Raw genomic sequence first — 15,051 nt, 5'->3', positions numbered from 1 at the left:
GGGTCTAAACAGTATTACTAAATATTCATCGCCACTATTTTGATTGTTATGTTAATCCTGGATTTTTCAATGTGTCCTCATTCAGTCATTTCTTTTATGTTTGTTTTTCTATGTTTGCAAGGGATTTCTTATGGTTTAGAAAGCACAAAATGACCAGGTGATTTGTTGACAAGAGAACTGATAACATCACCACCGCCTGTTGTAACTATTGTACAAGTGAATGCAGGTGTAAACAAATACAGATACACATGTAATATATTTGTAAACAAATACATACACACACGCACACACTTATGGCAGTCTGCTTTCAGTTTCTCTCTCCCAAAATCTGCTTGCATGGCTTTGGTCAGCCCAGTGCTATAGTAGAATGCACCTTCTCAAGGTGTTACACAGTGGGACTGATCCTGAAACCATGTGCTTTGAAGCCATGCCTGTACCTGACCCATCTTAGTACAAATGAGACTTGACTTTACTCAACCTTCACATATACACCAAGTCAAGTCAATTCTCTTTGTTAATATTGTTAACTCTGATGCCTATCAAATCAGTGACATTAATTTTCTTTCTTTTTTTTTTTTAACTTAATTTTTGTAGGAAGCTGGTTTTTCACTTGTTGAAATGAATGCATCAGACACACGGAACAAATCTTCTCTCAGTGAAGAACTAGCAACTTTACTGAAGAATACATCCTTAGTTGATTATTGTGGTAAATATGTACTTTTTGCTTATGTGTATGTGTGTGTGTGTGTGTGTTTTTATATATATATATATATATATATATAATATATATATATATATATATATATATAATATAATATAAATGTATATATATATTAGGCTGAGTAAAAAGTAAGCAATGTTTTGAAACATGAAGTTCATCACAATATATTTCAACAATGTGGGAATTTTAGTCATCAAAGTAAGTTCCATTACAATCAATACATTTTTACCAACAAGTTACAAGTTTGTTTATTCCGGTAACATAAAAATCTGGAGTTCTGGAACTGATGAACTCTTTGAATGTACTTTCAGCATCTGTTTGATTTTTGAACTCCCTCTCTCGCAGAAAACCATCAAGGTGCTTGAAAATGTGGTAGTTGGTAGGAGAAAGGTCTGGGGAATAAGCTGAGTGGGGAAGAACTTTGTACTCAAGTTCCCTCAACTTCTGGAGTGTCATTAGTGAAACGTGTAGTTGAGCATTATCATGAAGAATGATTAGCCCTCTTCTGTTGACCAGTCTGGAACAGAGGAGTAGCAGTTTTTCATTCATTTTGGTAATTTCATGGCAATATGTTTCTGCAGTAATGGTTTCCCAGGTTTTAAGAAGTTATAGTGGATGAGTCCAGCAGTACACCAAACAGTTACCATAATCTTCATTTTGAAGAACTCGGCTTTAGGGAAGGTTTTCATTGCTTCATTTTGGTTTAACCACTGCGAAGAAAATTTTTTATTATTGTACAGAATCCACTTTTCATCACAAGTTACAACACAGTCGAGAAATGGATTAGTCTGGTTACGGAGAAGATGCGACGAGCAAATTTCATATCTGCCCATTTTCTGATTTTCATTCAAATCATGTGGTAACCATTTGTCGAGCTTTTTTGATATTCCAGTTGCATGCAAATGGTTGCAAGCAGTTTTCTGGCTAACTTGAAGTTCTTTTGCCAGTTCTTGAGTGGTTTTACATGGATCTTTCTCAGTGATGGTCTTTAATTGACTGTCATCGATGACAGATGGGCGTCACTATGCTCATGATCTTCAAGGCTCAGGTCTCTACTGCAAAATCGTTTAAACCATTTTCGAGCTGACCATTCATTGGTCATTTCCTCACCAAATGTTTCGTTGATATTGCAAGCAGTTTCAGCTGCTTTATGTCCTTTTTTGAAGTTGAATAGCAAAATTGCTCGAATGTCATACTTTGACAGTTCCATTTCAGTAGATAGTTTTTGTATGTGGCAGATGCTCGGGAGCGATAAACACCGAAAATGTGCAGAGACCAACTTCTGCCACATTCCAGGGAGAAAAACTAGAAGTAGTTGATAGCTTCCATTACCTAGGGACCAAGTCAGTAGTGGAGGAGTGTGCGCTGAAAGTGTAGCTCCTAGAATAAGAATAGCTTGGGCAAAGTTCAGAGAGCTCTTACCTCTGCTGGTTACAAAGGGCCTCTCGCTCAGAGTAAAAGGCAGACTGTATGACGTATGTGTACGAACAGCCATGCTACATGGCAGTGAAACATGGACCGTGACTGCTGAGGATATGCATAAGCTCGCAAGAAATGAAGTCAGTATGCTCCGATTGATGTGTAATGTCAGTGTTCATACTCGACTGAGTCTAAGTACCTTGAGAGAAAAGTTGGACCTAAGAAGCATTAGATGTGGTGTGCAAGAGAGACAACTGCGCTGGTATGGTCATGTGGTGAGAATGGATTGGATAGCTGTGTGAAAAAGTGCCACACCCTAGCGGTTGAGGGAACCTGTGGAAAAGGTAGACCCAGGAAGACCTGGGATGAAGTGGTGAATCACGACCTTCGAACATTAGGCCTCACCAAGAAAATGACTAGCGACCGAGACTTTTGGAAATATGCTGTGCTTGAGAAGACCCGGCAAGCCAAATGAGACCATAACCCGTGGCCTATGCCAGGAGCGTAACCAGCCCGCTTATGCATACCTTTTCCTTTTTTGGTCACTAAACTCTGCTTGTGAAGACCTGTTGAGGCAAGTGAAATCAAAATCAAAATCAAATTCAACGACTGGCATCCGTGCTAGCGGGGTGCAAAGAGCACCATACAACTGTGATCGCTGACAGAGCGGCTAACTGACTTCCGTGCCAGTGGCACAAAAAAGGGTACCATTCGAGTATGATCGTTACCAGCGTCGCCTTACTGGCATTTGTGCATGTGCTAGTAGGGTGCTAATCCGAGCGTGATCGTTGCCAGAGCAGCCAACTGGCTTCCGTACCCGTGGCATGTAGAAGGGCACCATTCGAGCATGATCGTTACCAACGTCGCTTCACTGGCACCTGTGCCAGTGGCACGTGTAAAAAGATTCGAGCGAGGTTGTTGCCAGTACCGCCTGACTAGCACCCATGCTAGAGGTACGTAAAAAGCACCCACTACACTCTCGGAGTGGTTGGTGTTAGGAAGGGCATCCAGCTGTAGAAACTCTGCCAGATCAAGATTGGAGCCTGGTACAGCCATCTGGTTCACCAGCCCTCAGTCAAAATCATCCAACCCATGCTAAGCATGGAAAGCGGATGTTAAACGATGATGATGATTGTAACAATAGTGGAAAAAATATCAATGTTAATTTATTGATGCATTTGGGCAAGTCTATATCTGTATTATCAGACAGTTGCACAAAAATGTTTAAAAAAAATTCAAAACTGCAAAAATCCAGTACAAATTCTTCATGGTTCAAAACGTTGCTTACTTTTTACTCAATCTGATTATATATACATATATATATTCTGAGGTTAAAGCTTATAAGCAGTCACCATGTATTGACTAAAGAAAATAGTCTAATATTGGGGTATATAAGCCCATGACGGAAAAAGGTGAGTTTTCCCATATGTACAGAAAACCCACATTTTTCCATTGAGGGCTTATATACCTCAATATTGGACTATTTTCTTTAGACAGTACATGGTGATCGCTTATAAGCTTTAAGCAAATAAATGTTATTATTTACAGAATTGCCACTTGTCACTGTTTCTCAAATCATTGCAGAAAAAACGCGTACTTGTTTGTTTAAAAAATAGTATTTATATTTTGAGTCTCACCGGTTGAGACAAAGTAGGAGATTCTGTGTGCCTCAGTATTCTTAGTTAACAATAAGCTCTACTTTTTTGGCCCATATCAGAGCATCCACCTTCAAAAACAATTACTTCAGTAGCATGCAAATACCTGAAATTCTGGAAACTTACCCTGCTTATACTAGTATGGTAACATTGATTTTTACATGACTGAGCTCTAAACACTCATTACATTGTCCCGTGTACAAGACACAAACCCTTCCTGATAATTTACTCTTCCTCGAAGTGAAGAGTGAGCAAGACAATCTCTCTAGTGCTGATGCTGCAGAATGTGTTCAGTATATCCTGTAAAGTGGTTGACAAACTGAGCCAAGAACGCAGAGGACTCCTAATGTATCTTTATTCAATTTCTCTAGGGTTGGTACCATGAAAAATTTAACCTGTACACTGGTAACAGGAAGAGCATTCAGCCATAGAACTAAGTCAAAATATGAGCATCAGTTGATGGAAGCAGCAGCTCCTAGTAGATGTCTTAGACTGTAATGATCCATATATATATATATATATATATATATATATATATATATATATATATATATATATATATATATAAACGCTAACAGCTCCAGCTGAGCAGGATCACTGCCAAAACAGCTGTCTGGCTTCCGTGCCGGTGGCATGTAAAAAGCACCATTTGAGCGTGGTCATTACCAGTGTTGCCTTATTGGCACGTGAACAAAACATTCGAGCGAGGTTACCAGTACCGCTGGACTGACTCCTGTGCTGGTGGCACGTAAAAAACACCATTTCAAATGTGGCCGTTGCCAGTATTGCCAGACTGGCACGTAAAAGCACCCACTACACTCTCGGAGTGGTTGGTGTTAGGAAGGGCATCCAGCTGTAGAAACTCTGCCAGATCAGATTGGAGCCTGGCGCAGCCATCTGGTTTGCCAGTCCTCAGTCAAATCGTCCAACCCATGCTAGCATGGAAAGCGGACGTTAAATGATGATGATATATATATATATATATATATATATATATAAAATGTATGTGTGCGTGTATGACTGTCTATATGTTATGCAGTGGGGCTGAATCTGAAACTGTGTGGTTGGGAAACAAACCTCTTCATCACACAGCCTGGGAATAATCATCATTAATGTGGTTTTCTGTTTATGTTAGTAATGATTATCATTACTTTTATTATTATCATTAACAGGAACTGAGAGATCATCCTCAAATGGCTTTAAACATTGTGTGATAATGGATGAAGTTGATGGAATGGCTGGTAATGAAGATCGTGGAGGTGTTGCGGTAACTACCATTCTTTAATTATTTTCGAATATGAACATCACTGTTGTTTTTTTCACTCCAAGTCAACTTTAATCAAGCAGGCCTATGGTCAAAGATATTCCATTTATGATTACATTGTTTTTCTTTCATCTATCTAAAACCATACTGTTTAATGCATCTTTCTATTTCTTAGATGGCAGGGTGGGATTTGAGGGTGATTTGGCTGTTATTTCAAGCAAATCGAATGGCCATACTCATAACTTACTAACAGTGGGTAAAAGTTGAATAGGGTTGAACTATCTTAAACTCACCTATTCTGCAAAAACTTCAGTGTTGTTATAGGACTTACAACCATCACACCAGCACCACCACTGCTGTTGGCTTGAAATATTTTCTTTTGTTTTTGTTAAATAAAGAAAGGATGGATAGAAGAATTGGGAGACTGCAGACTAAAATTTTCATCTTCATTGTCATATTTCTCTTTTACATACTAGCATGGTTTGTTTGATAGTGTTTGATCATTTGTTGCAGTCTGTTGTCATCTGATATACACAGCAGCAGAGAAAATCACATTCGCTGTTATGTGCAACATGGAATGGATGCGTCTTATTATGCCAAGGTGTCTAAGAGCCTCTTTTACTCTGTATTTGTCTTCAAGGTCAAACATAAATACCAGAGTAATCTTAACTGTGCAAGATCTTCCTCCTGCTAAAAGTTATGTGTTTATACTAAATTATAATTTAATTTACCTGTGGAGATCTTAAATACTTCACATCATTTTTCTAAGTTTGGATTGTGCCTGCAACTTTTAAACAGATTTTGCCATGAGATTTAAGCTGTCATGAAGAAATGAATAACTTTAAAAAATGAAATCAGTTTCACCATTAATACTGCTTGTAGACAACATATTTCTGGAGATTTTGAAGCATCAATTTACAAATATTCAGTAGATTTAGTTGATGTTGAGGTAACGTTCTAGCATGTTCCCAGACATGATGACTATAATAATGGAACTAAAAGAAGCCATTGATGATGTTGATGTTGCTTAGTACCAGTTGATCATAATCTGGCCAATCTATGATCAGGTGTTCCACTCCATATTGTTTTCAGGGTTAATGTATCTAGGACTACATTATCCAATGTATCTTTCTTTTCAAAACTGTGAATTGAAGATTTAGCTACTATTACTAGCAAATCAAGTCCTTGTATAGTTTCTTTCATTGGCTTATGATGTTCTTCATTAACTTCAGGTGTGCTCAGACCAAATAAACCTCAATTCCATCTTTTTATTAGACATGGTGTATCTAAGACTAAATTATCCAATGTCCTGTTTCTTTTTCTCTTAGGTGATAGTGTGATTTGAGGAATATTTGGTTGTTATTTCTAGTAGTTTGCGCAATTATGTAGAGGTACATTCATTTGCACAAAACAGTGATGTTGTTTAACCCTAGGATGTACCTTATTGGTCAGATTTAAGACTGAAGGTTTTCTACTTATTACTACATCTTTCTTTGAAATAGTTTATCAAAGATTATATTATTCAATGATATTTTCTTTAAGGTGGTAAGTTGGTTACTGTTTAAAGCAGTTTAAGTAGTTTATAGCAGTTTAAGGTGGTTACTGTTTATAGCAGAATGATTGATCATGTTGAGAGTTTCTTGCTGACAATTTAGCTGTTCATTGTTAAAAAAAAACTAGGGAAAATATTACTTTGTTCATGGAACAGTGGATGTTAAACTGATGATGATGATGTTCATGAGAGATCAATAATTATATGGATTACTTTTTTCCCCCAGGAATTGATCCAATTGGTGAAAACTACCAAAATACCAATTATATGTATATGTAATGATAGACAACACCAGAAAATCCGTTCCCTTGCAAATCACTGTTTTGATTTGAGATTCCAGCGTCCACATATGGCACAAATAAAGGTAAGATTAATTTTTTACTTTTTATTTAAATGACTTTCATTGACCCAGGGACAAGGTGGTGAAGCATGATCTTCAGATGTTGGGTCTCACAGAGGCAATGACATGTGATCAAGACCTTTGGTGATTCACTGTGCTTGAGAAGATACATCAAGCCAAATGAAATCGTAATTGTGGCCAGCACTGGTGCCAGTGATATGTAAGAGCCACTCACTATGATCTTGGAGTGGCTGGTGTGAGGAAGGTCATCCAGCTGTAGAAATCAAACCAAATCAGACTGGAGCCTAGTGCAGGTCTCTGGCTTACCAGTTCCAGTCGACCCGTCAAACCCATGACAGCATGGAAAATAGATGCTAAATGATGATGATGATGATGTTATATATATGTACCATAAAGGTGATGGTGAGAACATGGCGAGAGAAATGTGTGGAGTGAAGTTGTTTGATAAGAGGAGGACTGAGGATTTGATGGGGATGCTGGGGTTGGAGGAATCAGTGGAACGGTTTGCAAGGCTGAATGGAGTGCGGGGGTATGGGCATGTATTGAGCATTTTCTGAGGAGAGTGCTTGAGTTTGGGGGTGGCTGGATCTACTGGATGATGATGATGATGACAAAGTAAGAGACACAAATGACTGTGAAGTTAAGTTTTTACATTACTGACTACACGGTTTTAGTTGATTCTTATGACAGCCATTGCATTCATGTTTCTAAGTAAAATGCCTGGCTCTACTCATTTCTATTTGACTGACAATAGCTAGGTTCCACTCTTATTTTAAGATGGAATAGTTTATAATAGGAAAAATGTTCAACTGAAAAAATAAATTGATTACTTGGAAACCATCTATTTAAATACAGCAAGCATGGAAAATGCCGTTTTTAGCTGATTGAGCAATTGTGTAGTGCAGTGGTTCTGAACTCAGGTCCATATGGCCCCTGAAGGTTCATATAAGATTTTTGGGGGTCCATGTTAGAAAATAGTAAATTAGAGATCCACAATAGAATTTGAAGTGCCCCTGAGAAAATTTTGCTTTAGATATATGAATTGGTAAATGTTGCAAGAAACAGCCAAGTTTCTTTCTCTAACATTTTACATAGTTCAACTTACATAAGTTAATTGCGAAAAATCAAAGCAGGAATTTTGAAAAACTAGTTTTTAAACATTGAATGGCTATGGAGGTCCTCCAGAATAAAATAATAATCAAAGGGATTATCATCATCATCATCGTCGTTCAGCGTCCGCTTTCCATGCTAGCATGGGTTGGACGGTTCAACTGGGGTCTGGGAAGCCAGAAGGCTACACCAGGCCCAGTCTGATCTGGCAATGTTTCTACGGCTGGATGCCCTTCCTAACACCAACCACTCTGTGAGTGTAGTGGGTGCTTTTTACGTGCCACCGGCACAGGTGCCAGATGAGGCTGGCAAACGGCCACGATCGGATGGTGCTTTTACATGCCACCAGCACAGGGGCCAGGCGAGGCTGGCAACGGTCACGAATGGATGGTGCTTTTTACGTGCCACAGGCACGAGGCCAGTCGGGGCGACGCTGGCAATGGCCACATTCGGATGTTCTCTTAAGTGCCACCGGCACTGGTATCACAGCTGCAATTTCCATTGATGTTGATTGATTTCAATTCTCACTTGCCTCAACAGGTCTTCACAAGTAGAGTTTTGTGTCCCCATAAGGAAAGGTATGCATAAGTGGACTGGCACATCCTGGGTTATGGTCTCACGCACAGCACACTTCCAAAGGTCTCGGTCTCTAGTCATTTCCTCAGTGAGACCTAAAGTTCGAAGGTCGTGCTTCACCACTTCGTCTCAGGTTTTCCTGGGTCTGCCTCTTCCACAGGTTCCCTCAACCGCTAGGGTATTGCACTTTTTCACACAACTATCTTCATCCATTCTCGCCACATGACCATACCAGAATGGATGAAGATAGTTGTGAAAAAGTGCCATACCGTAGCGGTTGAGGGAACCTGTGGAAGAGGCAGACCCCATAGATAAAAAATGGTTGAGAACCCCTGGCATAGAGTTGGCTCATGAGTTGATGAGAACTTCTTGCTCTACTTTATTGCATTCATCCAAAATGTATTGATACTCATCAGCATTCACATTTTCACACCATTTGTATTTGTGTGTGTGTGTGTATATATATATATATATATATATATCATCATCATCATCGTTTAACGTCCGCTTTCCATGCTAGCATGGGTTGGACGGTTCAACTGGGGTCTGGCAAGCCCGAAGGCTGCACCAGGCCAGTCAGATCTGGCAGTGTTTCTACAGCTGGATGCCCTTCCTAACGCCAACCACTCCGAGAGTGTAGTGGGTGATTTTATGTGCCACCGACACAGGTGCCAGACGAGGCTGGCAGACGGCCACGCTTGGATGGTGTTTTTTATGTGCCACCGACACAGGTGTCAGACGAGGCTGGCAGACGGCCACGCTCGGATGGTGTTTTCTTATGTGCTACCGACACAGGTGCCGGACGAGGCTGGCAAACGGCCACGCTCGGATGGTGTTTGTTACGTGCCCTCAGCACGGAGGCCAGTCGATGCGGTACTGGCTACGGTCACGTTCGGATGGTTTTCTTATGTGCCACCGGCACTGGTACCACAAGGATACAAATTCCATTGATGTTCGTCTATTTTGATATATATATATATATAATATATATGTGGATAAATTATTTAGTAGTAGAACACTTTCCAAAATCAGTAGAAAATCCTATTTCCTATTTAATATTGCTGTTAATCATTACATCCTTTTTAAATAAATAGATTGACATATCTAACACCCATTAAGTAGTACTGTAGGTAATAAGGGTTATTTGAAACACGGTTATTATTAGTTGAAAACTACACCCATTAACTAATATGGATGCTAAAAGGTTTAAGGTGTGTGTGTGTGTAATAATAATAATAATAATAATAATTTTTTTCAATCTAATAGGCTGCCATGATGACTATTGCATACAAAGAAGGCCTTCAGATTAACCCAGGTGCATTAAATGAGATAATTTCAGCTTCTAATCATGATATTCGACAGGTAAGTTAAAAGCTTTATATGTGTTTTAAAACTGTTTTTCTTTCTTTTGATTCATTTCCCCCTTATATTTATTTTTTATTTTGTTCTGATTACTTCTACCATTGAATTTATTTTGAACAGGTCATCCATAATTTGTTCATGTGGAGTTCATCTAATAAGAATATATCATATGAAGATGCCAAAAGCAATGCAGAAATGGCTAAGAAGGATATAAAACTTGTAAGTATGAGTTTTGGCAGTCTTCCTATCCTTCCCATACACTTGCAAATCACCCAGTTACCCACCCACTTCTACTCGCCTTGTGCCTTGAGGGGCTACCTGGACACCTCATGCTATTATCTATCTCTTAAACCTCCTACTGATCATTTTCTCTTTTCCTCTCTCCCCTTCCCCTACCAAATGTGTCCATACAGATCCTCTACAAGAACCTGCTCCCTCCCTCCTCCACCTCATAGTTCCACCTCTTTGCCACCTAACACGAAACTGACCCCACCAAACATGCACACACACACACACACACACACACACACCTAACCCAGGGTTCATACTCCTGTGAGCTGCATGGCAACCTCAAAAGTGCTGGTGGCATGGAAAAGTCCCCAGTACATGCTGTAAAGTGGTTGGCATTATGAAGGGCATCCAGCTCTAGAAACCATGCCAAAATAGACATTGGAGCACAATACAGTCCTTAGATCCATTGGATCTTGTCAAACCATCCAACCCATGCCAGTATGGAGCATGGACATTAAATGATGATGATTATGATTTGTGTTTCATCATCATTATTATTTAACGTCCGTTTTTCATGCTAGCATGGGTTGGACGATTCAACCGGGGTCTGGGAAGCCAGGAGGCTGCACCAGGCTCCAGTCTGATCTGGCAGTGTTTCAATAACTGGATGCCCTTCCTAACACCAACCACTCCGTGAGTGTAGTGGGTGCTTTTTACGTGCCAGGGGAGGCTGGCAGCAGCCACGATCGGTTGGTGCCTATTATGTGCCACCGGCAAGTGATATGAGGTTAAGTAAGCCTATAAGCATAAATGTTTCATTTATGAATATCCTATTTTATTTTCCCAAACATAATGTTGGTAGGTCTACATTGTCCAATGTTGATTTCCTTTTGAAGAATATACTCTTATAGTGATTTTAAACAGCCTTCTCTTAATAGCTGGTTGAATTTGAACTTAGCTTTGCATGGTAATGAAATATTTATGTATTAAAGAGTGACTGTAGCTGTGTACAATATAGAATTTTATATTTCTTCATAGTAAATGAACTGGGCCATTGGGAATTTATGCTCTACCACCTCAGCCACCACCAACATTTATATTGTATTGAACTATTGTTAAATAATATTTGATATATTTAATCTGTTCATGTTAGGTAATACTAAATTCATCAGTGCCTGTTTCAGAGAACAGTTGTATGTTCTTAGTTAAAAAAAGTATATATTTTGATCTAAATCAGTAAAAAGTCATCTTCCTGTCCTCCTCCCCGAACCTCCCCAAAGAATCAAATATCTGTGAAGGATAGCAACAGTATTTTACTTCAGTGAGTTGTTTTTAACCTTGGTCATTCCTGGTCAAGTTAGCCTATAAGCATAAATGTTTCATTTGTGAACATCCTATTTTATTTTCCCAAACATAATGTTGGTAGGTCTACATTATTCAATGTTGATTTCCTTTTGAAGATGTTGCATGGAATTGGAGGGAGATGTGGCTGCTGTTTCAAGCAGGTTGAGCAACCATGTAGAGGCACCCTTGATGGCTTATTCTCTGAATATTTTATGTTTCTGAAAATTATCTTTTTTCTAGAATCCTTTTGATGTGTGTCGGCAAGTCTTTGCTGGTGGTGAGAAGAAAATGTCCTTTATAGACAAGTCAGATTTATTTTTCCATAATTATCAACTAGCACCTTTGTTTGTGCAAGAAAACTATGCATCTGTTGAGCCGTTTGCAGGAAGGTAAGACCATGTGAAATAATTTATTTATTACCTTTTTAATAAAGACAATAAATGACCTGTATAGAAAAAAATTTGATAGTCAAGCTCAAAATCCAATTAGAGTAGCTTTTTTTTTTTTTTGTCGCCCTTTTCAAGCCTAGCCAGGCTCATGGGCCTGGTTTCCAGGTTTCTGTGGCGTATGTGTTCCCCCAGCTGGACGAGATGCCAGTCCATGGCACCATTACTCAAGAAACAGGAAGAGAGAGTAAGAGAAAGTTGTGGCGAAAGAGTACAACAGGGGTCGACACCACCCCCTGCCGGAGCCTTATGGAGCTTTTAGGTGTTTTTGCTCAATAAACACACACAATGCCCGGTCTGGGAATTGAAACCGTGATCCTCCGACTGCGAGTCCGCTGCCCTAACCACTGGGCCATTGCACCTCCACAATTAGAGTAGTAGGTAGTATAAATGTATTGAGAACGCTTGAGTGACTTAACAGAATGGCATTTAGTGATGGTATGTGGCTTAGTGGTTATGGTATTCAGCAAACGATCGTAAGGTCATGAGTTCGATACCCAGTGGCATGTTGTGTCCTCAAGCAAAACACTTTCTTTTGTGTTGCTCCAGTCTACTCAGCTGGCAAAAATGAATTGTATCTGCAATTTAAATTCTGAATCTCACTGAACTTTCCTGAGAACCGCATTGAGGTTATGCATATCTGTGGAGTGCTCTGCCACTTGCACATTAATTTCACAAGCAGGCTGTTCCATTGATTGGATCAACTGGAACCCTTGTTGTAACTGACAATGCCAGAATGACATTTAGCTTTAGATTCATGATTTTTAGCATGCAATGTGACAGAATTCCTTGGCTAGGACACTTGGCAGTATCACATAAAATTCATTAACCCTTTAGCATTTAAACCGGTCATATCTGGCCAAAATATTCTACCTGATTTGTCGTCAGATCAGAAAGTCCTGACCTCTCACACCTACCCTACAATGCTATTTTTAAAATAAACAACCACCTGATCGAAATCTCAAAGCTATGGGATAATTCATGAACAATTCAAAACAATGTGAATAAATATGCATTTCATTTGACAGAATAATCTGAATGCTAAAGGGTTGATGATCTGTTACCTGTTTGAAACAGCTAAGTGAACTGAAGCATATAGAATTGAACATTCTACTTGAATACATTACACAATGCCTGCAGTTGATCTGAACTGAAGACTTCGGAGCTAGAAGTCAAGTACTGTATCTACTTGACTGTTTCATTTCCACCCAATCATAGCATAGGCAGTCAGGGGTTGGGATTTTAATTTAGTATGCAGTCTTAGTTAAAGTAGTTTGCTCAGAAAATACAACATATTTAGTTATCACCATAACTTCAAGCATAATGAAACTAATCTGATAACTGAATGCAAACATGGCTGAATGGCTAAGAATTTGAATCTGTGTTTGATTCTATTAACTGCCAAATTTTTTATTCATATTTTTTGGCTTTGCCAGGTGTCTTAGGAGTTAAAATAATATATAGCATTTAAATCTTCATATGTGAATTATTTTGAAAATTATAAATTTTTCCAGAAGTCTCAAATGGGGATCGCTGAAAAAAAAGCATATTCACCCATTTCTATTCAATTGTGATAATGAATATTTTAGTTTTTTTTGAAACTATAATATCAAATGTGAATGTGTATGAAATATCAATGAATGATATAGATGGGAAATGCAAAAAGAAAAAAAAACGTTTTCAAAACAGTCAATATTTTTGTAGTTCAAAACTTGCAATTTATAACATAAAATGTCCTCTAGAATTAACCAGAGCTAATAATGACAAACTTTAACTACTAAATTTTATTAAACACACCTCTGCAAGTGCACTGTACATAAGCAATTCACTTTAAATACAATGAACAACTGGCAGTGAGGCTCTTTTTAGCAGATCCCCAAATGGGGCTCATGGTAGGCAATGGGTTAAGCAAAGGTCTTTACTTGGCTTTGGGTTGATGCATGCTTTGGGAGTGAAATTGGGTAGGTGGAAACTGAAAGCTCATTGGTTGGGTTGTACCTTCATTCAAAGGTAGAGCCTTGTCATATATTGTATTACACTAACTTAGCTCAGGAAAATTACGTCAACCCTTTTGATACCATCCATTTTCTTCCAATTTACTACAACTACTACTACTTAATAATAATAATAATAATAATTTCAAACATAAGTACAAGAATACAAGTTTGGCTGTTGAGAGCCAGTTTTATTAAATTGATCCCAGTATTTGAAAGATACTTGATTCCATTGGCCCAGTAAGGATGAAAGGCAAAGTTGGCATCAGTAGGATTTGAACTTAGAACATAAAAATCTGGAACAAATGCAACAAGACATTGTTCAACACTCTAATTATCCTTTCTACTATAGGCACAAGGCCTGAAATTTGGAAGAGGGGGATAGTTGATTATATTGACCCAGTACTCAACTGGTACTTATTTCATTGACCCCAAATAGGATGAAAGGCAAAATCGGCATTGGTGGAATTTCAACTGAGAGTGTAATAATAATAATTATAATAAAAAGAAGAAGAATGATTATAATGGTTTCAAATTTTAGGCAGAAGACCAGAAATTTTAGCAGGTTGGTGTTAGTTGATTACATCAACCTCAACCAACCCATTAAAGACAACTGACCTTAACTTAATAATTGTACTTATAATCAATATTATCATTTCTTTTATTAATAATGAATTGCATATAATGATGGCATGTATTTTAAACTCTCAGTGTATATCCTTTTTAAGTATCATACCACTGAACCTTTAGACATATAACATTTATTTTTATATTTATTAACAATAAAATGTATATGAAACTTTTTAAGTGGGCTATAATTGACACTTGATACATCAAAATAAAAATGCCTACAGATTTCTTTTATTTTTGTTGTTATAGAGGAAACACAGCGAAACATTTGTCTCTGTTAGCACATGCAGCCAACAGTATCTGTGATGGAGATATTGTTGAAAAGCTCATACGCCAAAGACAGAACTGGAGTCTACTTCCGGTAGAGGTAAGTACAGGATATTCCC

The 15,051-nt window shown here is 38.4% G+C and overlaps 1 protein-coding gene across 3 annotated transcripts in view; it reads left to right on the top strand.

Annotated features, from left to right (window-relative positions):
* Window positions 1–15,051, top strand: part of LOC115209697 (replication factor C subunit 1) — a 53,417-nt gene that overhangs the window by 29,981 nt on the left and 8,385 nt on the right. For all 3 annotated transcript variants that reach the window (XM_036501078.1, XM_036501079.1, XM_029778185.2), the window contains exons 14-20: window positions 595–706; window positions 4,968–5,062; window positions 6,838–6,975; window positions 9,925–10,020; window positions 10,141–10,239; window positions 11,836–11,984; window positions 14,915–15,032. In XM_036501078.1, coding sequence (XP_036356971.1) covers window positions 595–706; window positions 4,968–5,062; window positions 6,838–6,975; window positions 9,925–10,020; window positions 10,141–10,239; window positions 11,836–11,984; window positions 14,915–15,032 — 807 coding nt within the window. The remainder of the gene's footprint in view (window positions 1–594; window positions 707–4,967; window positions 5,063–6,837; window positions 6,976–9,924; window positions 10,021–10,140; window positions 10,240–11,835; window positions 11,985–14,914; window positions 15,033–15,051) is intronic.

Source organism: Octopus sinensis, linkage group LG3, assembly GCF_006345805.1.
Source record: "Octopus sinensis linkage group LG3, ASM634580v1, whole genome shotgun sequence".
Lineage (NCBI taxonomy): Eukaryota > Metazoa > Mollusca > Cephalopoda > Octopoda > Octopodidae > Octopus > Octopus sinensis.
The sequence above is the reverse complement of the archived record's forward strand: the minus strand, read 5'-3'. Positions and strand labels throughout refer to the sequence as shown.